This window comes from Aquarana catesbeiana, linkage group LG10, assembly GCF_042186555.1.
Source record: "Aquarana catesbeiana isolate 2022-GZ linkage group LG10, ASM4218655v1, whole genome shotgun sequence".
Lineage (NCBI taxonomy): Eukaryota > Metazoa > Chordata > Amphibia > Anura > Ranidae > Aquarana > Aquarana catesbeiana.
Genome location: NC_133333.1, coordinates 219,289,121 through 219,313,996, shown reverse-complemented (window position 1 = coordinate 219,313,996; position 24,876 = coordinate 219,289,121). Strand labels below are relative to the sequence as shown.

The following is a 24,876-nucleotide window of genomic DNA, read 5'->3' as shown; positions in this document are numbered from 1 at the left end:
TCTAGAGCAACGTTATCGGGTGTAGTATTATAGGGTGATGCTCCTATTATATGTTAGTATTATAGGATGAGGTTAGTATTATTCGGTGATGTTCCTATTATAGAGTGCAGTTAGAATTATTGGGTGATGTTAATATTATTGAGTGATGTCAGTGTTATAGGGTGATTTTTAGCATTATAGGGTGTTGTTTGTATTATTGAGTGATGCTCCTATTGTAGAGTGCAGTTAGTATTATAGGGGGGGGGGTTCTTTGTATTATAGGATGTTATTGGTATTGTAGGTTGATGTTAGTATTATAGGGTTAAGTTAGCATTATGGGGTGGTGTTTAGTATTCTAGGATGTTAACATTATATGGTGGTGTTAGTATTTAGGTTGATATTTGCATTATAGGGTGATGTTAGTATTATAAGTATGATGTTGGTATTATTGGATGGTGTTAATATTATGAAGTGGTGTTAGTATTTTAGGATGATGTTAGTATTTTTGAGTGGTGTCAGTATTATAGGATGATATTAGTGTTTTATAGGGTGTTGATAGCGTTATAGGCTGATTTTAGTATTTTTGGGTGGTGTTGGTATTATAGCATGGGTGCTCAACCTGCGGCCCTCCAGCAAGTTACAAGCATGACTCCTAAAGGTAGAGGCATGATGGGAATTGTAGTTCAGCAACAGCTGGAGGGCCACAGGTTGAGCACCCATGTATTATAGGGTGATGGTTTTTAGGGACTTTTCTGGGAAATGAAAAGATTTCTGCACTGGACATGCTGTAAGAATCCTGTAACCATGTGTCTTTTTTTACAGCAATTGTGCGCGGTGCCGGAGATCGCCAGCAGCGAGGAGGTCCAGGAGTTCCTGGCTCTGAACACTGATGCTAGGATTGCATTTGTCAAGAAGCCGTTCCTGGTCTCCCGGATTGATAAGGTACCAGAACACCTTGTGATGTCCTCTATTGTACATTGCCAGAATTCAGTTATAGGAAATTCTGCTGTACAAAATCTGGGTGGAGATTGTTTGTATTTTCCAACCCATTAACCGTTCTAAGATATAGACAAAAATGTTATCCCCCTCCTCTGATTCTGTATGATTGATGTGACAGAGCTGCCTGTGATGATATCATCTGTGCTTCTGTCATCTACTATTGGCTGTCTAGTGGGCCATGTACAGGTTGTGGCTAGGAAAGGGGTACAGACGGTGCCTAGTGGAGGGATATGGGCTGCTCCTAATTGAGGGATTACAGGCTGTGGCTAGTGGAGGGGTAGGGCCCGCCCCCAGTGGAGGGGTAGGGCCCGCCCCCAGTGGAGGGGTAGGGCCCGCCCCTAGTGGAGGGGTAGGGCCTGCCCCTAGTGGAGGGGTAGGGCCTGCCCCCAGTGGAGGGGTAGGGCCTGCCCCTAGTGGAGGGGTAGGGCCTGCCCCCAGTGGAGGGGTACGGCCTGCCCCTAGTGGAGGGGTACGGCCTGCCCCTAGTGGAGGGGTACGGCCTGCCCCTAGTGGAGGGGTACGGCCTGCCCCTAGTGGAGGGGTATAGGCTGTGGCTAGTGGAGGTGTACGGACTGTGGCTAGTGGAGGGGTAAGGGCCGGGCCTATTGGAGGAGTACAGGATCTGCCTAATGGGTATGGGATGGGTCTAGTGGAGGAGTACAGGATGTGCCTAGTGGAGGGGTAAGGGCTGGGACTAGTGGAGGGGTACAAGCTGCACCCAGTTGACAAGTTTGGGTTTGCATAGTGGGTATGCAAGGGCTGTACCTACTGTGCGGGTTAGAGCCATGCTGTGTGGATCTAGTGGGCACAGCCTGGGTACAGTAGCCTCCAAGCTTCATACACTTTGCTCATCCTGTGATTGCACATCTGGCCACCAAATAAAAGATCTCTACAAATATTGGTGTATGCATTGTGAGATGTGATTATTTTATACAGGTAATGGGGAAGCATTTGGGAAAATAATAGCAATCGGTCACAAAAATTCATCTTGGCTAGCAGATTCTCTGCCTTGGCCAGGAAAGAGCTTTATAGAAAAAAAGAATGTCTTTTGCTCCGATTGTTACAGGGCTGGTTATGCTAACATTCTCTCCTATCTGCGGCACATTTTATTTTTGGGGAGAGCCGCCTGACTTCTCTGGGCCTGTGATCTATTTCCTGATGTCCGACAAGGCAATTCATCTGAACACAGAGTTATGCGGCCATGTTTGTGTCTGGATGTTGTGTACAGATAGCGGCTCCACGGCTGTCTCTGTACACTCTGATTAGACGCAGCATGATAATACACCTTAGATAGATCCACGATATTTCAGAGTATCATCTCTGTGCTGTCTGTATTCCTATTCTCCAGGCTCTCTGCTGATTTTATCTGCTCATACATCACCTCTATTGTCGTCTCACATTTAAATAACACAAGTGCTGCCATTTATTCCCCGTGCGCTGTCTGTATTCAGCATCTGTGCTGGGACTGCATGCCGGGTCACATGTCCTTACCTGTGGAATTAGTTAGACTCATTCGCCCTCCTTGGAAGGATAGCCATACTTCCCTTTAATGTGAAAAATAAAAAGAATTGCGCTAATACATGTGCAAGTTACCATAAAGGTCCTCAGTGAAAAAAATTGGTTCTATTAAGTGTAAAATTAGGCATAAAAGTGTGTGTGAATAACTATTAATAATTAATAATAATAGTCCAAATGAATGTCCCAAAAAAATCAATGTGATTAAAAATATAAATTCTCCCAAAAAGGTACAAAAAATCCAAATGGTGATTCAATCAGTGACAGCAAAGGAGAGTCCACCACCAGGGATAGAGGGGGTTGCTCCTTACCAGATGGCCACGACCCCCCACTACAGAGGGTCACAGCAAGCAGGCAATCTTATAACCCAGGGATTGGGAGCTTCTATCGGTCTCCACCAGGGATCATCTCACCGTCAGCCACACCAGCGAAACCAATGGCAGGGATACACCATAAAATACAAAAGGGGCTCACATAGTGTAAAACCACCACAATTTATTAAATGTTTAAATTAACAAAGTGAACACTTACAAAACGTAGTAAATATAAAAGCCTGAAGTCCGGTTCCTTGGCCACAGGAGCCCGGACAAACCCCTCCTGCTGGAATACAACACTGTTTGGGGGTGACGTCAGCGCGTCGTCTGGCTCCGCCCTACGCGTTTCGTGACATCATCACGTCTTCCAGGGGCACCTGGAAGACGTGATGATGTCACGAAACGCGTAGGGCGGAGCCAGACGACGCGCTGACGTCACCCCCAAACAGTGTTGTATTCCAGCAGGACGGGTTTGTCCGGGCTCCTGTGGCCAAGGAACCGGACTTCAGGCTTTTATATTTACTACATTTTGTAAGTGTACACTTTGTTAATTTAAACATTTAATAAATTGTGGTGGTTTTACACTATGTGAGCCCCTTTTGTATTTTATGGTGTATCCCTGCCATTGGTTTCGCTGGTGTGGCTGACGGTGAGATGACCCCTGGTGAAGACCGATAGAAGCTCCCAATCCCTGGGTTATAAGATTGCCTGCTTGCTGTGACCCTCTGTAGTGGGGGGTCGTGGCCATCTGGTAAGGAGCAACCCCCTCTATCCCTGGTGGTGGACTCTCCTTTGCTGTCACTGATTGAATCACCATTTGGATTTTTTGTACCTTTTTGGGAGAATTTATATTTTTAATCACATTGATTTTTTTGGGACATTCATTTTTTTGGGACATTCATTCGGACTATTATTATTAATTATTAATAGTTATTCACACACACTTTTATGCCTAATTTTACACTTAATAGAACCAATTTTTTTCACTGAGGACCTTTATGGTAACTTGCACATGTATTAGCGCAATTCTTTTTATTTTTCATATTTATTTCACAATTGATGTGTATTGTTGGGATTGCAGCTTTTCAACAATTTATTGTTTATTTTGGTTTATAGCGCAGTTTTTTCTTCTTTTTTCCATACTTCCCTTTAATGTCCCTCTTTCTTTCTTGAACATCACGGGACACAGAGCCTCAGTAATTACTGATGGGTTATATAGGTATCACTGGTGATTGGACACTGGCACACCCTAACCAGGAAGTTCAACCCCCTATATAATCCCTCCCCTTGCAGGGATACCTCAGTTTTTATGCCAGTGTCTTAGGTGATGGAGGTGTAAAGATGTCCTGTGCTGAGCTCAAAAGGGATTATCCTATATCCTATACTGGGGCAGGCCAGGCGAACCGGATCTATTCCAAAGTGTCTTTTCTAGGCCGAATTGGATGGTACCCGGGCCTCGTGTCCGAAGAAGCGAGGTTTTAGCTGTAATGCTGCTCTTTTTAGAGAGCTGGACCCCGCATATTAGAAAATGGTTTTTCTAGCCTAATGCCACGTACACACGAGCAGACTTAAGGCAGACTTTGCCCGGCGGACGGGATTTCATCGGACCATTCGATCGTGTGTGGGCTCCAGCGGACTTTGTTTTCTCAAAAGTTGGACAGACTTAGATTTGAAACATGTTTTAAATCTATCCGTCGAACTTGAGTCCGGTCAAAAAGTTTGCTCGTCTGTATGCTAGTTTGACGGACAAAAAGCTACGCTAGGGCAGCTATTGGCTACTGGTTATGAACTTCCTTGTTTTAGTCCGGTCGTACGTCATCACGTACGAATTCGTCGGACTTTGGTGGATTGTGTGTAGGCAAGTCCTTTCACCCGGAAAGTCCGGCAAAGTCTGCTGTAAAGTCCGCTCATGTGTACGCGGCATAATTTCTAGCCGGATGCTTTACAGGGCCAGAACTGTGGATCCCCCTATTCGTAGGGGGCACCGGTCTGATGTTTTTTTTCAAACAGAGTCAACCGTGAGAGGTAAAGATTGGGTCTGTATAACAGAACCCTGCGGCTGGATAAGGTAAGGGAGATTCCACAGAATTTTTTAATTCTAGTAGGTTTTCTCCTTTAAGGTAAATGCATGCTATGCCTATTGTGACCACCGGGGGCTACACAAGCTCCTCCGGCCAGCTCCAGGTAGGATGGGGGGCTCTCCTCAGGGATATCTCCCCCCAGACTAGGGGGAGGCTGCAGATGGTCTGTGAGGTGGTTACACACCGCACTTTCACCGCCGTCGCGGCCGCCGCCATTGCACGTGCAGGCCCATCACTACCGGCCTCTCTCCTTCCTCCCCCTCCCCCAGCCTTCCTCCATGTTGGTTCCAGAAGGGTCGGCTAGCGCGGGAAGCGCTCGTTTTTTCAAAAAAACGCCGGGGGGGGGGGCGGGGCGTCAGCACAGCGTGCTCAGACGCTCACAGGGCCAGCTGCAGGCTATTAAAGGCACTGATTACAGGTGCACTAAGCCTTTTGGAGGGACGCAGAGCTGACGGTCGCATGTAAGATGGGACCCAGGCATTCTCATAGGCAGCATTTACTAAAGTAACACCAGACTGGGCATTTGGTAGCAAGGCTTTTAGCCAGACTACAGCGCTCAGCAGTCAGTGTTCATTTTGTGATACCTCCACCTTGTTGCTTTGCACTATGGGTAGAAGAGGTTCAAGCACCCCAAGAACCAGAGACTCTAGGGGATCTCGTTCAGGTTCTGAGGGCCCCCTGTCTGTAGCATCCTCCCCCCCTGAGGGGCCAGGGACGGCTAGCCAGGGAGAGACGTTGGGGTCAGGGGCTACACCTGCTTCTGGCACTTCAGCCCCTGTATACATTACGCAGGAGGTTTATTTCCTCAGCCATTAGGAGCTCTGGGATAAAGGAGAGGAATCCCTTTCAGAGGATCGGGATGGGACGGATGATTCCTCTTCGGAGGAATCAGGTGGAGAGGGACCCTCTGCGACTTCCCAAGAGGAGAAAGTCTTAGTGCAGATCCTTACTGGATTGGTCCGCTCCACATTTAAGTTGCCCACATCTGACTCAGTTAAAGAACCCTCTTCTTCTTTAGGGTCACTGAAACCTCCTCAAACAGCACAGGCTTTTCCTGTTCATAATTTACTTGAAAAGCTCCTTTATGCTGAGTGGGATCACCCAGATAAACGTTTTTCCGCCGAAAAAGTTTTCAACACTTTATCCTATGGAAGAAAGGTTTATTAAAATGTGGGGAATACCGGCCATTGATGCCGCCATTTCCTCCGTAAATAATAGTCTGACTTGTCCTGTAGACAATGCTCAGATGCTCAGGGATCCTGTAGATAAAAGGATGGAATCCCTATTGAAGGATGTTTTTCTCCTTAGCAGGAACAGTGGCCCAACCTGCAGTAGCAGCGATTGGAGTCTGTCAATACTTAAGAGACCATGTTAAACAGGTCATCAAAGTTTTACCTGAACAGCAGGCCCAGGGGTTGGCTAACCTTCCAGCGGCCTTATGTTATGTTGTTGACGCCATCATAGATTCTATCGTGCAAACCTCTCGTCTATCGCTGGGGTTAGTGCATATAAGTAGAATCCTATGGTTGAAAAATTGGTCAGCTGAAGCACCATGTAAGAAGCTGCTGGCTGGGTTTCCATTTCGTGGTGAAAAGTTATTTGGAGAAGACTTGGATAACTATATCAAGAGAATCTCTTATGGGAAAAGCACTCTCTTACCAGTTAAGAAGAGTAAGCGTCCCTCTTTCAAACCGACGCTTTCCCCAGCGCCGGGGGCTTCTGCCTTCAGGCAGTCTCGACGGCCTCCTCCATCTCCTCCATCTGGGTGAAGCCATGAAGCCTACTATGCAAAACACTAAGACCTCTGCATGAGGGGGCGCCCCTGCTCGCTCGAGTGGGGGGAAGACTGCGACAGTTCTCAGGGCTCTGGCAGGAGGATTTCCAGGACAGATGGGTAATCTCCACGGTAACCTTAGGGTACAAGCTGGAGTTTCAGGAATTTCCCTCTCCTCGTTTCCTCAGGTCAAGTGTCCCCAGAGATCCAGAGAAAAAGGCAGTCGCTCCTTCTAGCGTTAGAGCGACTTTTGTCGCAGGAGGTCATTATGGTAGTTCCCGCGAAGGATCAAGGATTGGGCTTCTATTCCAACCTTTTTACGGTCCAAAAACCAAATGGGGATGTCAGACCCATTCTGGATTTAAGGGATCTGAACCGATTCCTAAGGATTCAATCCTTCCGCATGGAATCAATTCGGACAGTAGTCTCCACCCTGCAGGGAGGAGAATTTCTGGCATCGATAGACATCAGAGATGCAAATCTGCATGTGCCCATTTTTCCTGCTCATCAGAAGTTTCTGCACTTCGAGATAGGAGGGCGCCATTTCCAGTTTGTGGCTCTGCTTTTTGGGATAGCCACTGCACCTCGAGTGTTCACAAAGATCTTGGCTCCTCCTCTGGCCAGATTAAGGGCTCAGGGTATAGCTGTCATAGCATACCTAGACGACCTGCTCTTGATAGACTGGTCAGTAGCCTCCTTGAACAGAAACTTGAGGACCACAGTCAAGTATCTGGAACACCTAGGTTGGATCCTCAACCTAGAAATATCTTTCCTAAAACCAGTAAGAAGACTGGAGTATTTAGGTCTGGTCATAGATACAAGCCAGGAGAAAATATTTCTACCTCAGGCAAAGATCACTGCTTTAAGGGAGCTGATTCTGGCAGTCAGGACCAAGAAGGGTCCTTCTGTCCGCCTTTGTATGAGGCTACTAGGGAAGATGTTGTCTTCATTCGAAGCAGTTCCCTATGCTCAGTTTCATTCAAGAATGCTGCAACACAGTATTCTGTCGGCCTGGAACAAGAAGGTTCAGGCATTAGACTTTCCGATGCACCTATCTCAGGCGGTGCGTCAGAGCCTCAATTGGTGGCTAATACCCGAAAACCTGCAGAAAGGGAAATCCTTTCTACCGGTTACCTGGACGGTGGTAACAACAGATGCCAGTCTGTCAGGTTGGGGAGCAGTTCTGGAACAGTCTGTGGTCCAAGGGGTATGGTCCAAGACCAAGAGGACCTTACCCATCAACATTCTGGAGATCCGGGCGATACATCTAGCCCTAAAAGCTTGGACTATCAGGCTACAGGGTTGCCCGGTCAGGATCCAGTCCGACAATGCCACAGCAGTGGCTTATGTGAATCATCAGGGAGGCACCAGGAGCCGAGCTGCTCAAAAAGAGGTGAACCAGATCTTAGTCTGGGAAGAGAAGCACGTGCCATGTATATCGGCAGTCTTCATTCCGGGGATAGAGAACTGGCAGGCGGACTATTTAAGTCGCCAGCAGTTACTTCCAGGGGAATGGTCTCTGCATCCCGACGTCTTTTGGGCCATATGCCAAAGATGGGGGGTTTCAGATGTAGATCTCTTTGCATCCCGATTCAACAAAAAGATTTGTGGCAAGGACAAAAGATCCTCTTGCATGCGGGACGGATGCGTTGGTGACTCCGTGGCATCGGTTCTCACTGATTTATGCATTCCCGCCTATTCTGCTACTGCCACGACTCCTTCGCAGGATCAGGCAGGAAATGAAGTCGGTACTTCTGGTGGCCCTCGCTTGGCCCAGAAGGACTTGGTATGCAGAAATAGTGAGGATGACGGTGGGTTCCCCGTGGACCCTACCGGTACGCCCAGACCTGTTATCTCAAGGTCCAGTGTTCCATCCTGCCTTACAAATGCTAAATTTGGCGGTTTGGCTATTGAAACCCACGTTCTGAAGAGTCGTGGGCTTTCAGGTCCTGTGATATCTACCTTGATCAATGCAAGGAAGCCAGCTTCCAGGATGATTTATCATAGAGTCTTGAAAGATTATATATCCTGGTGTGAATCCAGGGGTTGGCATCCCAGAAAATATGTGATCGGTAGAATTCTTGATTTTCTACAATTGGGATTAGAGATGAAGCTGGCCTTGAGTACCATCAAGGGCCAGGTCTCGGCCTTATCAGTATTATTTCAACGGCCACTTGCTTCGCATTCTTTGGTCCGAAACTTTATGCAGGGGGTGATGCGTCTTAATCGTCCAGTTAAGACACCCTTAAACCCCTGGGACTTGAACTTGGTTCTGTCTGTGTTACAGAAACAGCCTTTTGAACCAATACGTCAGATTCCTTTGGTCTTGCTGACAAGGAAGTTCATTTTTCTGGTAGCCATTTTTCTGGTAGCCATCTGCTAGAAGAGTATCAGAAATAGCAGCTCTTTCCTGTAAAGAGCCTTATTTGATTGTACACAAGGATAGAGTGGTACTGCGCCCTCATCCTAGTTTTTTACCGAAGGTGGTTTCAGATTTTCATCTAAACCAAGACATTTTTCTACCTTCCTTTTTTCCGGATCCCTGTTCTCCGGAAGAAAGATCTCTACATTCTTTGGATGTAGTAAGAGCAGTTAAGGCCTATCTGGAAGCGACTGCTCAGATTCGCAAAACGGATGTTTTGTTTGTGCTGCCAGAGGGTCCCAATAGAGGACAGGCAGCGTCACAAGCTACCATTTCTAAATGGATTCGACAATTGATCATTCAAGCTTACGGTTTGAAACAGAAGATTCCTCCGTTTCAGATCAGGGCACATTCCACAAGGGCTATTGGTGCTTCTTGGGCAGTGCATCACCAGGCCTCTATGGCTCAGATCTGTAAGGCCGCAACCTGGTCTTCAGTCCATACATTTACCAGATTCTCTCAGGTGGATGTGAGAAGGCATGAGGATATCGCCTTTGGGCGTAGTGTGCTGCAGGCAGCGGTACAGGGTCCTCAGGTCTGATTGCACCTTACTTGGTCGTGTTTCCCCCCCCTCAGATAGCATTGCTCTGGGACATCCCATCAGTAATTACTGTGGCTCTGTGTCCCGTGATGTTCGAGAAAGAAAATAGGATTTTTTAAAACAGCTTACCTGTAAAATCCTTTTCTTTCGATGGACATCATGGGACACAGAGGTCCCGCCCCTCTTCTAATAGACTATATTGCTTGGCTACAAAACTGAGGTATCCCTGCAAGGGGGAGGGATTATATAGGGGGTTGAACTTCCTGATAGGGTGTGCCAGTGTCCAATCACCAGTGATACCTATATAACCCATCAGTTATTACTGAGGCTCTGTGTCCCGTGATGTCCATCGAAAAGAAAAGGATTTTACAGGTAAGCTGTTATAAAAAATCCTATTATTACTTTACCGTGAAGATAAATGGCCCTCGATAGGCCTCCAAAAACTTACGTTATTGTTTTCTTTTCATTTCTTTTCAAGAATGTTAATGCTAAACTTCAGATGAACTGCCAAATAAGCAGCTAAAATATTTTACACATTTTACTTGAAAAATGATTTGTAATTCTGTACATCCAGTTCTGAGATTTACACAGCTCTGCCAAATAACCCAGTCCTGTTTGGCAAGACAGGGGCCCTGATTTTTCTCTGCTGCAGTTAAGTAACACTTAAAGTGGGAGTAAAGGCAGAAGTTTTTTTTTTTTTTTTTTATCTTAATGTATTCTATGCAGCGTTCTGTGTGCAGCAGCCGCCCTAATACTTACCTGATCCCCATCTTGATCCAGTGATGTTGCACGAGAGACTTGGCTGCCTTGGACCTTGAGTCTGTCAGGTTTTTTTTTTTTTTATCCAATCATTGCCAGCAGCTATAGCGACCCGCAGTAATCATTGTATTCTGCCAGTGGGAAAGGCTCCCCGCTCTGCCGGGCAGAACACAATAGCGCTGCGGGAGGGAATCCTCCATCATCATTAACTGTGATGATGGGGGAATCGAGCATTTATCATTTCTTCAAACTGTGCTTGAAGGAAAGAAAATGACATAACATATGGCCAGCCTTAGACCCCATTCACACTGAAGGCGTTTTAGTGCTAAAATAGTGCCTGAAAAATGGCTCCTGAATGCTTTCAAACTGGGGCGGTGCGCTTTGGGGGGCTTTAGAAATAGTCCTGCAAGCAGCATCTTTGGGGTGGTTTAGGAGCGGTGTATACAGTGCTCCTAAACCACTCCTGCCCATTGGAATGCATAGGCAGCGCTTCGGATACGCCGTTAACACAGCCGGTTTTAACGCTTTCTTTGGGCGCTAAAAAGTGTCCCGCTAGCGGCCGAAAAATGCTGTTAAAGCGACGCTTTACCGTTAAAGTGGCGCGGCCCCAGTGTGAAGGGGCTCTTACAGGTCTTGCCCCTCACCTTGCTTGTGACTGGACAGTGAAAGGAGAAGCAGCAGGCTCAAGAGCTCATCTCTCTATCACTCTGATCTCCACTACTATCGGCACGCTCTTTGTTAACACAGCATAACTGATTGGCTTCTTGTGCTGCCTCCCCCCCCCTTTTGAGCTCTGTTATACAATAGAAAGCAAGTGGCTTCTAATAAGTGAAATTCAGGTACTTATACATGCTTAAATAATGCCTTTCCTAGTTCCTCTCTCCCTCCTCATCAACATGCTGATTACATTTTTAAATAAAATAGTTTTGTTTTGTGATGTCATTACTGGGTCTCTGTGTTTCTCTGTGCAATGCAGGTGGATCATTGCTGATGGAAGGGGCTGGCAGGGTGCTGTACATAGCTTCTGAAAATATCACAGCACCCGGCCTCGGTACTATACTGTACATATTTAGTAGTGAAATATACAGTACATTTAATGTATAAATGATTACAGAGCGACATTCATGTGTGTGGAGTTCAGCTTGTTATAAAAAATAAAAAAACATATACACACTCACACACATATATATTATATATAAAAATCTGATGTACAATACAGACAGCTCAGGTTTTCAGAAACGTTCTTTTTTTTTTTTTTTTTTTTTTTTGCTTCCGTTTTATTTGCCTTCATTTTATTTGCTTCTTCTCGGCAGATTGTGGTGAACGCCATTGTTGACACATTGAAAACGGCATTTCCTCGATCAGAGCCTCAGAGCCCGACCGATGAGCTGAGCGAGAACGAGGTGGATGGCAAATCTCAGAATGATAAGAAAAGTACCAAGTGAGTATCCCAGTGCCACCTACCTGTGTGACCCCCCCTGTATAGTCCCCCAGTACAGAGCATGGAGCTGAGTGTGGTTTCATGGCTTCTCTCTTCTCGCACCAATGCTCCTAGGCCGGGTTCACACATGTGCGACCGCTGGTTCGTTCCTGAGGTGTGGTGCGTGTCTGTTCACCAGTTCAGGTGCGATTCAGGTCCGAATATTTGCCTGAATTCACACCTGAACCGGACCCAATCACACACCGGACCCTTTTTCAGTCCGGACTGCGGGCGCCCTGGACATGTGTGAACCGGCTCCATTGAGAGTTGGTCACACTTGCCTGTCATGCGAATTGGATGCGGGGGGGGGGGGGGGGGGAACCCTCTTCCAATTCGCATATGTGTGAACCCAGCTTTAGGAACAGCTGGTATTTTATTTTTAAAGTGTCACTAATTCCGCGTACACACGATCGGAAATTCTGCCAGCAAAACTCTGAGAGCTTTTTGTCAGAAAATGCGACCACGTGTATGCTCCATCAGTCTTTTGCTGGTGGAATTCCAGCCAGCAAAAGAATGCTCGGAAGCATTGAACTTCATTTTCTCGGCTCGTCGTAGTGTTGTACATCACCGCGTTCTTGACGGTCGAAAGTTCAGAGAACTTTTGTGTGACCGTGTGTATGCAAGGCAAGCTTGAGCGGAATTCCATCGGAAAAACCATCCAAGTTTTTTCTGACGGAATTTCTGATCGGGTGTACGCGGCATTAGCCCAGTCCAAAAATTAAAATATAATATTTTGTATCTTCAGAAATAGTCCTCTAAATACCTTTTTGGATTGCAATGTGAGATTGCCTATACTGTATTATCTGTTAAATCTCTGCTCAGCTGACTTCCTCTATGAGGGTGGCTACGCTGGCTCTACATGTTCCCACTGTACACTGGATGTAACCACCATCCTCTGCACATTCTCCTTACAGACTATTTGCTGACACATTCAGCGCCAACATGTAAAGAAACCTTTGTGATATCTCATCCAGCCCATTCATCAGTGCCCACCCCCCACATAAATGCATTGCAGTATGCAAGCACAATGAATCTTGGGAGTTGTAGTGCAAGGAGAGCATGTGAATACATAAAATACATGCACTGCTCATACCTTAAAACTGGAGATTCAGAAGAAGCCCTTCTGTGGATAGCGCAGTGAGAACATAATCATGATGCTGAAAAAAAAAAAAAGCTAATTAAACATCATTTGCTGATTGTAATCAGAGGTGATGTTTAGGATATCATGCTGGATTGGAAGTTCATTCTAATCTGGAGGGTTTAATGACACTTTAATTTGTAGGATAAATGATCGTTGGTGAATCACACAATGTCATTGTTGGCAGCATATTAAAAGTTGATCTACAATCTTTAATTTTATTTAGATGTTGATAATCATGTCTGTGTGCATTAAAGGAGACCTACAGCCAAAGCTAGTTTGGCTGTACTTCTCCTGTGGCTCACAGAAGAGCAGTTCAGTCTGCACTAATGTGACATGTTTTCAGCAGACAGTGGGCCTGCAGTGGCCTGCAGGGCCGATCGAAAGGAAGTTTTCTAACAACAGTTGTAGAGAAGTCAGTAGATCGATTTCTGTAGAGCCACAGTACCCATATATGGATCAAAATTCATCCGGTCCCTGCTGAACTTACCAGAATTTCATCCATCTATGTGCAGCTTTAGGCCTCATGTACACGGCCGCTGGTAAACAGACGTTCAGAGGCAGTTGTCTGCTTATTTCAGCTGCCCCTGAACTCATCCAATGTTATCTTATGTGTACATATACACAGGTTCGTTTTAATGTCGTTTTTAGGCAGTTGCGTTTAGAGGCTTTTCTTTGAAGGCAAAAAAATGAGTTCAGACGCCGATGTTTCCGACGCCAAACGCTGCTAAACGTGGTTCAGGCTTTTGGCTGCGTTTCGTTTACAGGCGTTTTTCATTTTTGGCTATTTTGAAAAAATAAAATAAAAAAAATTATATATATATATATATATATATATATATATATATATATATATATATATATATATATATATATATGCTTCTAAACGCAAACGCGGCATGAAAACGTGGCAAAACTGACGTTTTGAACGTGAGTTTTTATCTGTCAAGTTAAATTGTTCAGGAGAGGTTGTAAAAACGTCCCGTGTACATTAAGCCTCACAGTATTTCTGCACATACTGTAGTTTGTATTTCTGTATAGCATCACTGGGCAACCATGCCAGTTTAAAACTGAACTTTGAGATTTTTTTTAAATTTTATTTTAAATACTACACTAGCTAAGTAAGCCAGCTCCAAAACAGAGTGCTAAATTTTGGGGTGCTGCGGAGATGGGAGCAGGGGCTGCAGAAGTATTTCATTCCCTATTTACAAAAAGCCTTGAGAGGGCCCAGGTATGGGCCATGAACTCTTCATCTCTATTCACAGTATGCCTTGTATTCTGTGGAAAAATACAAGGCTTTTTGTGAATGAGCAAGGAGGGAAGGGGCAGGGTTGACGCTGGAGCCCTTCAATGCCTCAGCCACTGAACTTACCCCTCTAGCACCCGGAAATGCAGCACTCTGTGAAGGACCTGGCTTGTAGAAAGGTATGAATTTTACACTAAGCAACAGCCATCCACACATTGTATACAAATTATTAGGGCTAACCTACTTTTCTAGTACAGTTTTTAACCACTTCCGGACCGCCGCACGCCAATATACATCCAAACTTTGAAGAGGAATATCGTTGTTATGGAAGCAGCTAGCTAATACATTTACTTGAGGTTTGTAAAATCCCCAAACAGGACTAGGAATGGGCTTCAGCCACCTCCAATGTCTTATCAAAAGCCACCGGTATCCACGCAAAAGAAATCCCTTGAAAGAGCAGTAACAACACTTTTTGAAAAATGGCACCTACAGTGTTTGCAGGATTCATGATGATGTCAACATCATCATGAATTATGTGCCACTTTGTGTTGGTCTATCACATAAATTCCCACTAAAATACATTTACGTTTTTGGTTGTAACATGACAAAATGTGGACAATTTCAAGGGGTATGAATACTTTTTCAAGGTACTGTATGCACACACACACAATCACTGTGCAGTAATTCATAGTAATTTCTCACTAAGCCAAATGCGTTTTGTTCCCTCCTTTCATATTTGTATTCCCACAATGTAGCGGCTCTAGACATAAGACCTCAATCTAAAGTAATATTTGTGTATATCTAGAATGTTTAATGAAAAAATGTTTTTGTCCCCTAGATAAATCATTTGAAAATCATTGTTCCAAGTAGAAACAGAGGACTATTCGTGGTACCCCTATACTAAACACCAACATTTATTTAAAAGCGGCACAATTTTTATTTTTTTTCATTCAAAAAGGCTTTTTTTTTGCCATTCACAAATTCTCTTTGTTAGGACCATAAAGAGACCCCTAATACCATCATTATACTGTATATCCTGTATATGCTGGTTTCTCACTCGACATGTTTTGTGGAACAAACTCCACTTTTTCAAGGATGCATATACACATGTATATCAAGTAATAGGAATGGTCTTAGAGGGAAAAAATTACCAGATAATTTACACACCTACAGTATTTCACAAAAGTGAGTACACCCCTTACATTTTTGTAAATACTTTATTATATCTTTTCATGTAACAACACTGAAGAAATGACACTTTGCTACAATGTAAAGTAGTGAGTGTACAGCTTGTATAACAGTGTAAATTTGCTGTCCCCTCAAAATAACTCAACACACAGCCATTAATGTCTAAACCACTGGCAACAAAAGTGAGTACACCGTATAAATGTCCAAATTGGGCCCAATTAGCCATTTTCCCTCCCCGGTGTCATGTGACTCATTTAGTGTTACAAGGTCTCAGGTGTGAATGGGGAGCAGGTGTATTAATTATGGTGTTATCGCTCTCACTCTCTCATACTGATCACTGGAAGTTCAACATGGCACCTCATGGCAAAGAACTCTCTGAGGATCTGAAAAAAAATGTTGCTCTACATAAAGATGGCCTAGGCTATAAGAAGATTGCTAAGACCCTGAAACTGATCTGCAGCATGGTGGCCAAGACCATACAGAGGTTTAACAGGACAGGTTCCACTCAGAACAGGCCTCACCATGGTCGACCAAAGGAGTTGAGTGCTCAGCGTCATATCCAGAGGTTGTCTTTGGGAAATAGACGTATGAGTGCTGCCAGCATTGCTGCAGAGATTGAAGGGGTGGGGGGTCAGCCTGTCAGTGGACAGACCGTACGCCGCACACTGCATCAAATTGGTCTGCATGGCTGTCGTCCCAGAAGGAAGCCTCTTCTAAAGATGATGCACAAGAAAAGCCTGCAAACAGTTTGCTGAACACAAGCAGATTAAGGACTTGGATTACTGGAACCATGTCCTGTGATCTGATGAGACCAAGATAAACGTATTTGGTTCAGATGGTGTCAAGCATGTGTGGCGGCAACCAGGTGAGGAGTACAAAGACTAGTGTGTCTTGCCTACAGTCAAGCATGGTGGTGGGAGTGTCATGATCTGGGGCTGAATGAGTGCTGCCGACACTGGGGAGCTACAGTTCACTGAGGGAACCATGAATGCCAACATGTACTGTGACATACTGAAGCAGAGCATGATCCCCTCCCTTCAGAGACTGGGCTGCAGGGCAGTATTCCAACAAGATAACAACCCCAAACACACCTCCAAGATGACCACTGCCTTGCTAAATAAGCTGAGGGTAAAGGTGATGGACTGACCAAGCATGTCTCCAGACCTAAACCCTAATGAGCATCTGTGGAGCATCCTCAAACGTAAGGTGGAGGAGCGCAAGGTCTCTAACATCCACCAGCTCCGTGATGTCATCATGGAGGAATGGAAGAGGACTCCAGTGGCAACCTGTGAAGCTCTGGTGAACTCCATGCCCAAGAGGGTTAAGGCAGTGCTGGAAAATAATGGTGGCCACACAAAATATTGACACTTTGGGCCCAATTTGGACATTTTCACTTAGGGGTGTACTCACTTTTGTTGTCAGCAGTGTAGACATTAATGGCTGTGTGTTGAGTTATTTTGAGGGGACAGCAAATTTACATTGTTATACAAGCTGTACACTCACTACTTTATATTGTAGCAAAGTGTCATTTCTTCAGTGTTGTCACATGAAAAGATATAATAAAATATTTACAAAAATGTGAGGGGTGTACTCACTTTTTTGTGAGATACTGTACATCTTTCTTATGCAGGTTAGTAAACATAGGTGTTGGGGGGGGAGGGGGGTCTGTATTTTTAAGAATAGTTATGTTTAAGGTGATATTACACTCTAAAGATGAAGTATGGCCAAAGCCTTTTTGGCCATACTTCTCCTGGAGATCACCAGAGTGCACCTAGTTCTGCACTCCTGTGACCAAGGTGTCACAGAGCCGGTCCAGGCTCTGCAGAGGTCCTGCCAATAATGTCGGGATCCACCCAGATGCCTGACCGGTAAGGATGGGCTTAGGTGTGTTCACAACCCCACATGCCCAAGCCCACCAGGAAGCTGACACTGCGCAGCGCTAATCACAGGCAGTGAGACATTTCCCGATCTGTGCAGCCGCGGATCTAACCCTGAAAGGAGAAATCAGTATGCATACCTTTTCTGAAACCGATCTGACCCAATCCTGCGCTGAGCTGTCATCTGCGGCTTTGCTGTGGAGGTATGGTATTTTTACAGGGTTAGATAGGTTAGTGTTAGATCGTGGATGTCAGTAGATGCAGATATTTTAGTGTTAGGCTGGACTTTAACCAGTTGCATATAAAAAAAATTGCTCATCAGGAAGTACCTGGTACGAGGGACTGCTATAGGAGAGACATAAGGAGATAAGTTACTCCCAAGGATTGCAGTAAAATAGCTAAAATCTCCCACGTGTAAAAAAACAAAACAAAAAAAAAACCTATGCAACAAATGCAGTGCTTTGCCCAACAATGCAATATTGGATATAGTGACATGCATGAAGTCTTCTGAAATCATTGGATATTAAAGTTACTGGCTCTATCCAGAAGTTTTTCGACCTGGCAGATGTGAAATCCCCCTCATTGTACCAACATGGCAGCGTGTTGAGTGTTGCACGCCCAGCTCTGTAACCCCTGGGAGTCCATCATTGGGCACAGCCAATATAAACGTCCCCACTGAGTTGTCATCTGTTCCCTACATGTGATATCCAATATTAGAGTCTCAAAATTCGAAGCACGAGCAGGAACAGCACAGATTGCAACAAGACTGAAACTTGTGATGATGAATATTTTTTCCGTTTAACATCTTCCAGACAATTGTGCTGGTTGTAAACAGTGACAGAGCCTGGCCACCCGCCAGTCATTAGCCACTGAGACCCGTTCCTGGCTCCAGGCCCAAAGCGGCACGTACGACTATACAAGAAATAAAGTGCTGTGTTCATCTGTCACTGACACAATTGAGACTCGACAACTGGAGATCTGGCGTCCTGTCAGGAGATCTCCTGAAGGCTGTGTAAGCTAAACCTCCTGGGGTTTCATTGCACCATTGAGCTGCTGCGCTCTAATAGACTTTTTCCTTAGTTTATGTGTTTATTATATTCTCACCATTATCTCAGAGCGGGCTAGTCTGGTCGGCTAGGAACTCGGGCTTTCATGTTAGGGGTTCTTGGACAAGCCACAATTTAGTGTGTAAATCCATTTATCCATCACTCAATCTATGTGGTTTTATATTTTATACAGTAAATGCAATATATATATATATTATTAGGGCTGCGGAAATTAACAATTAATCGTTAATTTTTTTGATTGGTAGGCTGCCTGCCCTGGGGGCGCTTTGGGCCAAGCTGTGGCTGCAGCGCAGTGCTCCGCTCCCTCCTCCTACTCCTCCACTATATGTCATACACAGTCTGCTTTGGCCGCGCTGTGAGAAAAGTCCTGCCCTCCTCCTAGATCAGCTCGTGTGATAGACGCAGTGTTCTGTCTATCACACAAGCTGATCTAGGTGGAGGGCGGGACTTTTCTCACAGCGCGGCTAAAGTTTTCACACTCAGCTCCGAGACACACAGCAGGAGATGTCCGCAGACTGTGTAATCCAGGCACAGGCACTGACTACAGTGAGGCTGCGATTATGGGCCCGGTGAGACTGCATTATGGGCATGGTGAGGCTGCCATTATAGGCACGGCGAGGCTGCAATTATGGGCCCGGTGAGACTGCATTATGGGCACGGCGAGGCTGCCATTATAGGCACGGCGAGGCTGCAATTATGGGCACGGTGAGACAGCATTATGGGCACGGTGAGGCTGTGATTATGGGAATGGTGAGGCTGCGATTATGGGCACGGTAAGTCTGAGATTATGGGCACGGTGAGGCTGCGATTATGGGCACAGTGAGACTGCATTATGGGCATGGTGAGGCTGCCATTATAGGCACGGCGAGGCTGCAATTTTGGGCATGGTGAGACAGCATTATGGGCACGGTGAGGCTGCGATTATGGGCACAGTGAGCCTGCAATTATGGGAATGGTGAGGCTGCGATTATGGGCACGTTAAGTCTGAGATTATGGGCACGGTGAGACTGCATTATGGGCACGGTGAGGCTGAGATTATGGGCACGGTGAGGCTGAGTTTATGACGTTTGATGTCCTAGCCATGCCCCACTATGTTCAGCTTCGGCCGTTGCCATAACAACGGTGCTAAATCAGCTAAAAGTAGTTGGATCTGTATGTGCGTTTATAATTAATTGAAATTAGTTGATCGATTAAAAAAAAATCGATGAATCGAACACGAAAATTTTAATCAGTAACAGTATATATATATATATATATATATATATATATATATATATATATATATATATATATATATATATATATATATATACAGGAATGGGATAAGGCCGAGACAGGAGAGGCGAAGAGCTTCACTTGCCTCCACACATTTGTTTTGGCAAAATGCCTCCAGGTCATGCAAAGCCTTTGGTTGTCTTGCATGAACCGCAGGTTCAGGTTTGAGATCTCCCCTAGGGGCTCGATATTAAAGTCAGGAGACTGGGATGGCCACACCAGAACCTTCACCTCTTTCTGCTGTAACCACTAGAGGTCCAACTTGACCTTGTGCTTAAGGTCATCGTCATGCTGGAAAGTCCAAGAGTGTCTTATGCGCAGCTTTTGTGCAGAAGAATGCGTTGTCTGCCAGGATTTTCTGATAACATGCTGAATTCATCTATCTATCTATCTATCTATCTATCTATCTATCGATAGATAGATATATCTATATCTATAGATATATATATATATATATATATATATATATCGCTATCATGGAGTTTCTTTTTTACTTTTTAAATTTTCCTAGATTAAATTGTTGGCAGCCAAGCTGTCCTAGAGAAGGACAGCCACGTCATCACATCATAGTACATGATAGAATAATGAGGAATACAGATGATCTTCCAAAATAGATTAATGAAATGACACCAGTGGAAATAGAACTGTGACTACAACTGAATCTGATCCTATCAGGGGACAATTCGGTGAAAAAATTGCAGTATTAAATCGCGGATCTGTATCGCTGCCATTACAAGCGTTATTACACCGCATGTCTACTGTAATTGAATATACCTATGGCTGAGGATTTTCAATTTCGAATCCAAATGAGAGACAGGATTGGTCTGTAGGGAGGTTGATTCGAGTCATTTAGTATAATATATTTATTTTTTCTTGGTTTTGTTTTAAGATGAATTGATTATCTTCTGACTGCAGAGTCTAAGCCGTTAATCAATTGAATAGTAATTGATGCAGATTATCCTCCCATTTTAGGAGAGACTCTAGTCTGTCCTCCTGGAGAGCCCCTGATATACTGGAGGGGATCAGGTCAGGCTGTTGTTAGAGGATGCTGATGGGTGATCACTGATGTTACAATTTTGGATTACCACATGTAACTTTTCTGTGCAAGTGAATGGTTACCTTTCTTTTTCCTCTGGAGAAGAGCCACTTCTGGGGATCAACAGCAAGTCTCCCAGGAGGGTCAGATCAGGGTTGAGAATGGACAAAAGTCTCTGCAGCTGTCATTTTCACCGAGACGTCTTGCTGGCTATGTGTAGAATGTAGAAAACTCAGAGTGATCGGCAATGGAAGTAAAACCAATAATGATTTCATTGGCCCCCTGATGGTTGATGTGTTTCAGTGTCCTGTTTGAAGACCAAGTTGACGGTCCTCACTGTGGTCACCACTCACCAAGTCATGGCAATGGAAGTCAAAGCAATAATGATTTCATTGACCCTCCCTGATAGTTGATATATTTCAGTTTTCTTCTTAAAAGACAGACTTGACGGTCCTCACTTTTCACCAGAACCTTCCACAGAGTGTCTTTGCTTCCTTTAGTGCTTATATGCCAAAATTATTTTTCTTCTTGCCGAAAAGGCAGTGATCCTAATCAGAGTGTAGTATTTGTCAAGTATATCTTAAAGGGTCGGCCCGAATGTGATATTTAAATTTATAGCTGGAGTCTGGAGGACCCATTGGTGAGATCTTCCACCATAGTTGCCCGCTCTGTTCTCCACTGCACTGGGGTGTTCCCTTGGTTCTTGTTAAAGTGACCTCGAAGAACACTGGCTGGCTTTTGGCTTTTTTTCTAAAGGACAGCAGCTGTCTGTTGGCGCCATTCCCAGATTTCGGGTGAACAGTTGGAGCTGTAATCAGAAAAAAAACATTATGCTACAGAAAAATGGCAATTGATCACACACAGGCTGCCGACTCACTGTGACCAAAACAAAACCAGTAATTTTTACTATGGCTTCGACTGTGCTCTCCACCTGCAGGAGAGGTCCTTCAGATGCGTTTCACCCCATAGTGGACTTAACATTGGTTGTAAAGGCTGAAGGTTTTTTGTTTTCTTGCATTCTATGCATGAAGATAGAAAACCTTCTGTGTGCTGCTCCCCCCCATGGCCCCCGCCCATGCCCCCCCCCCATGTCCCAGGCCTCTCTACTCATTAATCTCAAAGTAATTCTCCTGCGTTCAAGTAGTGAGCCTGGGGATGCATAGTACAGATAGCTTCTTTCTATGCCAATCGCCTTGCTGCCCTCCTTAGGACAACGGGTATCCTTTAGAACTGTAAAACAATACCAAAAGAAGGGTGCACTGACCTAGTGCATTACCAAAATTCATTTTTTTACAAATACAAACAACAATGGTCTACCTCTCTCTCCTAATTGGCTGAGACAGCTGCCGCTGCTGTCAATCACAGTCTGTGAGCTAATGAAGAGAGAGCAGGAGTATGGCCAAACCACGGCTCTATGCATCTTATGGACGCATAGAGCAGGGCTCGAGAGCGAGCATGCACCACAAGCTGCTTGCTATTGGGGGCACTAACCAAGGGGGAGGAGTCAGGAGCGCCGGTAGGGGACCCAAGAAGAAGAGGATCGGGGCTGCTCTGTGCAAAACCATTACACCGAGCAGGTAATTATAACATGTTTGTTAAACCTTTTAATACCACTTTAATCATTAAGGCCTCAATGATTACGCCCACTAGGGGCGAAAAACATCCGAGGGACCTCTCCAGCAGGTGGAGAGCAGAGCTGAAGCTATCTTACATTACTAGTTTAGTTTTGGTCACACTGAGATGGGGTCCTGTGTGCGATTGGCTGCAGTTTTTCTGAGCATATTGTAGCCTGACCAGCTGTTTTATATGATCTGCGCCAGTTTATTACATGCCATGTTGGCTGATAATGGTGATATGAGCATTAAAGCGGTATTTTTAATTTTTTTTTTTTTTGTCTACAGAAAAAAACATTGATGTAGATCTGCATCTCGAAAAAAAGATGTTGGACTTTATGGAGATTTTTTTAGAGTTAGATGCAGCCAGTCAAAATGGGGTTCTGTTTCCCCCCCTCAAAAAAAAAAAAATAAAAAAATATTGTTTTTGTCTTGGCAAATGTGGATTCCATGATTCTCCCCATGTATAAAGCTACGCTTTATTTTCAGAGGCAAAAATAACCCGGCAACCTCTATTTTGTAGATACGGTGCATTATTTTTGGCAGAAGGAAGCTGGAGAGGAAAGTTTCTATAACATACTGTCATATTTTTCTTCTCTTTTCTTTTCTGTTTTTCACGAATTTTGTTTTTGCTTAAAGCGGAAGTCTGCCCACCGCTGCAAAAATTAAAAGCCAGCAGCTGAACATACTGCAGCTGCTGACTTTAAAAAAAAATAGGACACCTACCTGTCCTGGAATCCTGCGATGTCGGCTCCGCAGCGAAAGTGTTTCCATCAGCTGTCGGGTGCTGCCGCCACCATTGCCAGTAAGGGAACTCAGCAGTGCAGCATTACGGCTTCAGGCGGGGTCCCTACTGTGCATACACGAGGCACCGCTGCGCTCTCCTACTGGCCTGGTGTTCCGTCAGATTTCGTAACGCAAGTGACGTTCCGTCACGGCCATCTTGATACACCCCGCACTCGGCCACACTAAGCCTACAGTCTGAAGTCACTAAGCGGACATCTTTTTACACCCACCGAAGTCTTGCATTTCACAGTGATTTTTACCAGTAAACTGAGCTTATATCGTGGAATACAGGATTTAGAACTCCGTGACATTGTGTTGATGTTGAATTTTAAAAGCAGCGGCAAGCCTGCTGATCTCACACATTTGCTAATTTGACAGAAGACCGCTGCTTTTAAAATTCAACATCAACACAGTGGGGGAGATTTACTAAAACTGGTGCACTCAGAATGTGGTGCAGCTGGTGGCCAATCAGCTTCTATTTTCAGCTTGCTCAATTAAGCTATAGTGCTGCCCCATCATTGGTGTTCCTGAGGGGAATAGTGCTGCCCCATCATTGGTGTTCCCGGGAGGAATAGTGCCCCATAATTTTCATTATTACTTTAAATAAACGAAAAAATAGCATATTACTTTTTTTGTATGTTTTTATCCGATTAATGGAAACAATAATTGGCCAACTAATCGATTATGAAAATAATCGTTAGTTGCAGCCCTAGTAGACTTACTGCGGCTGAGTGCGGGGTGTACCAAGATGGCCGTGACGGACCGTCACTTCCATTACAAGATTTGATGGGTCGCCTAATCTGACAGAACACCGGCGGCGGAGGAGGGGGCCGAGCCGCTGACGTAATTCGCCACAGCCCTGACAGGTAAACGCCCCCCCCCGAAAGGTGCCAAACGTGGCACCGGAGGGGGGTAGAAGACAAATGAGTGGAAGTTCCAATTTTGGGTGGAACTCCGCTTTAACCACCTGCAATCCGCACTATGGCCGAATGACGGCCACAGCACGGACCTGCATTCCCGGGAGGCCGTCACATGACGGCCTCCCCTGTGCACGCTCCCTCCGTGTAAGGGGCCGGTCCCGGCCCCTTACTATGTGATCAGCTGTCAGCCAATGACAGCTGATCACATGATGTAAACAAAAGATCGGTAATCGTTTTTTTTTTTACTCACGCTGACAGCGCAAGTAGAACAAAAAGCCGATCACCGGGTCAGATGTCAGGGACATCGGTCCCCAAGTGGAAGAGGCACATCTGCCTCATCAGTGCCACCTAAAAGTGCCACCTAACAGTGCCCACAGTGCCACCTAACAGTGCCCACAGTGCCACCTAACAGTGCCCACAGTGCCACCTAACAGTGCCAACAAGTGCCACCTATCAATGCCAACAAGTGCCACCTATCAATGCCCACCTGTAGTGCCAATCAGTGCCACCTGGCAGTGCTGCCCATCACTGCCACCCATCAGTGCCCATCACTGCTGCCTATCAGTGCCCATCACTGCCGCCTCATCAGCGTACATCAATGAAGGAGAAAAATGACCCGTTTTAAATTTTTTATAACAGAATATAAAAAAATAAAACATTTTTTTTTTTTTTAAATTCAGTTTTCTACATTTTTTTAACAAAAAGTAAAAACCGCAGAGGTGATCAAATACCACCAAAAGAAAACTCTATTTGTGGTGAAAAAATAATAAAAATTTCATTTGGGTACAGCTTTGTGTGACCGCGCAGTTGTCATTCAAAGTGCGTCAGCGCTGAAAGCTGAAAATTGGTCTGGATAGGAAGGGGGT

General features: G+C 45.1%; 1 protein-coding gene and 1 long non-coding RNA gene across 4 annotated transcripts in view; one reads left to right on the top strand and one right to left on the bottom strand.

Annotated features, from left to right (window-relative positions):
• The window catches only part of LOC141111218 (uncharacterized), a 94,090-nt gene extending 72,599 nt beyond the window's left edge, over positions 1 to 21,491 (bottom strand). Inside the window, exons 1-2 of one of the 2 annotated variants that reach the window (XR_012236402.1) lie at positions 20,775 to 21,491; positions 12,958 to 13,021 (exon numbers count right to left, since the gene is read on the bottom strand). This is a non-coding gene — a long non-coding RNA (uncharacterized lncRNA). Of the gene's footprint in view, positions 1 to 12,957; positions 13,022 to 20,429; positions 20,712 to 20,774 lie in introns of those variants that run through there. The other variant, XR_012236401.1, reaches the window with a different exon arrangement.
• The window catches only part of SNX19 (sorting nexin 19), a 94,537-nt gene that overhangs the window by 32,304 nt on the left and 37,357 nt on the right, over positions 1 to 24,876 (top strand). For both annotated transcript variants that reach the window (XM_073603329.1, XM_073603328.1), the window contains exons 5-6: positions 802 to 921; positions 11,698 to 11,825. In XM_073603329.1, coding sequence (XP_073459430.1) covers positions 802 to 921; positions 11,698 to 11,825 — 248 coding nt within the window. The remainder of the gene's footprint in view (positions 1 to 801; positions 922 to 11,697; positions 11,826 to 24,876) is intronic.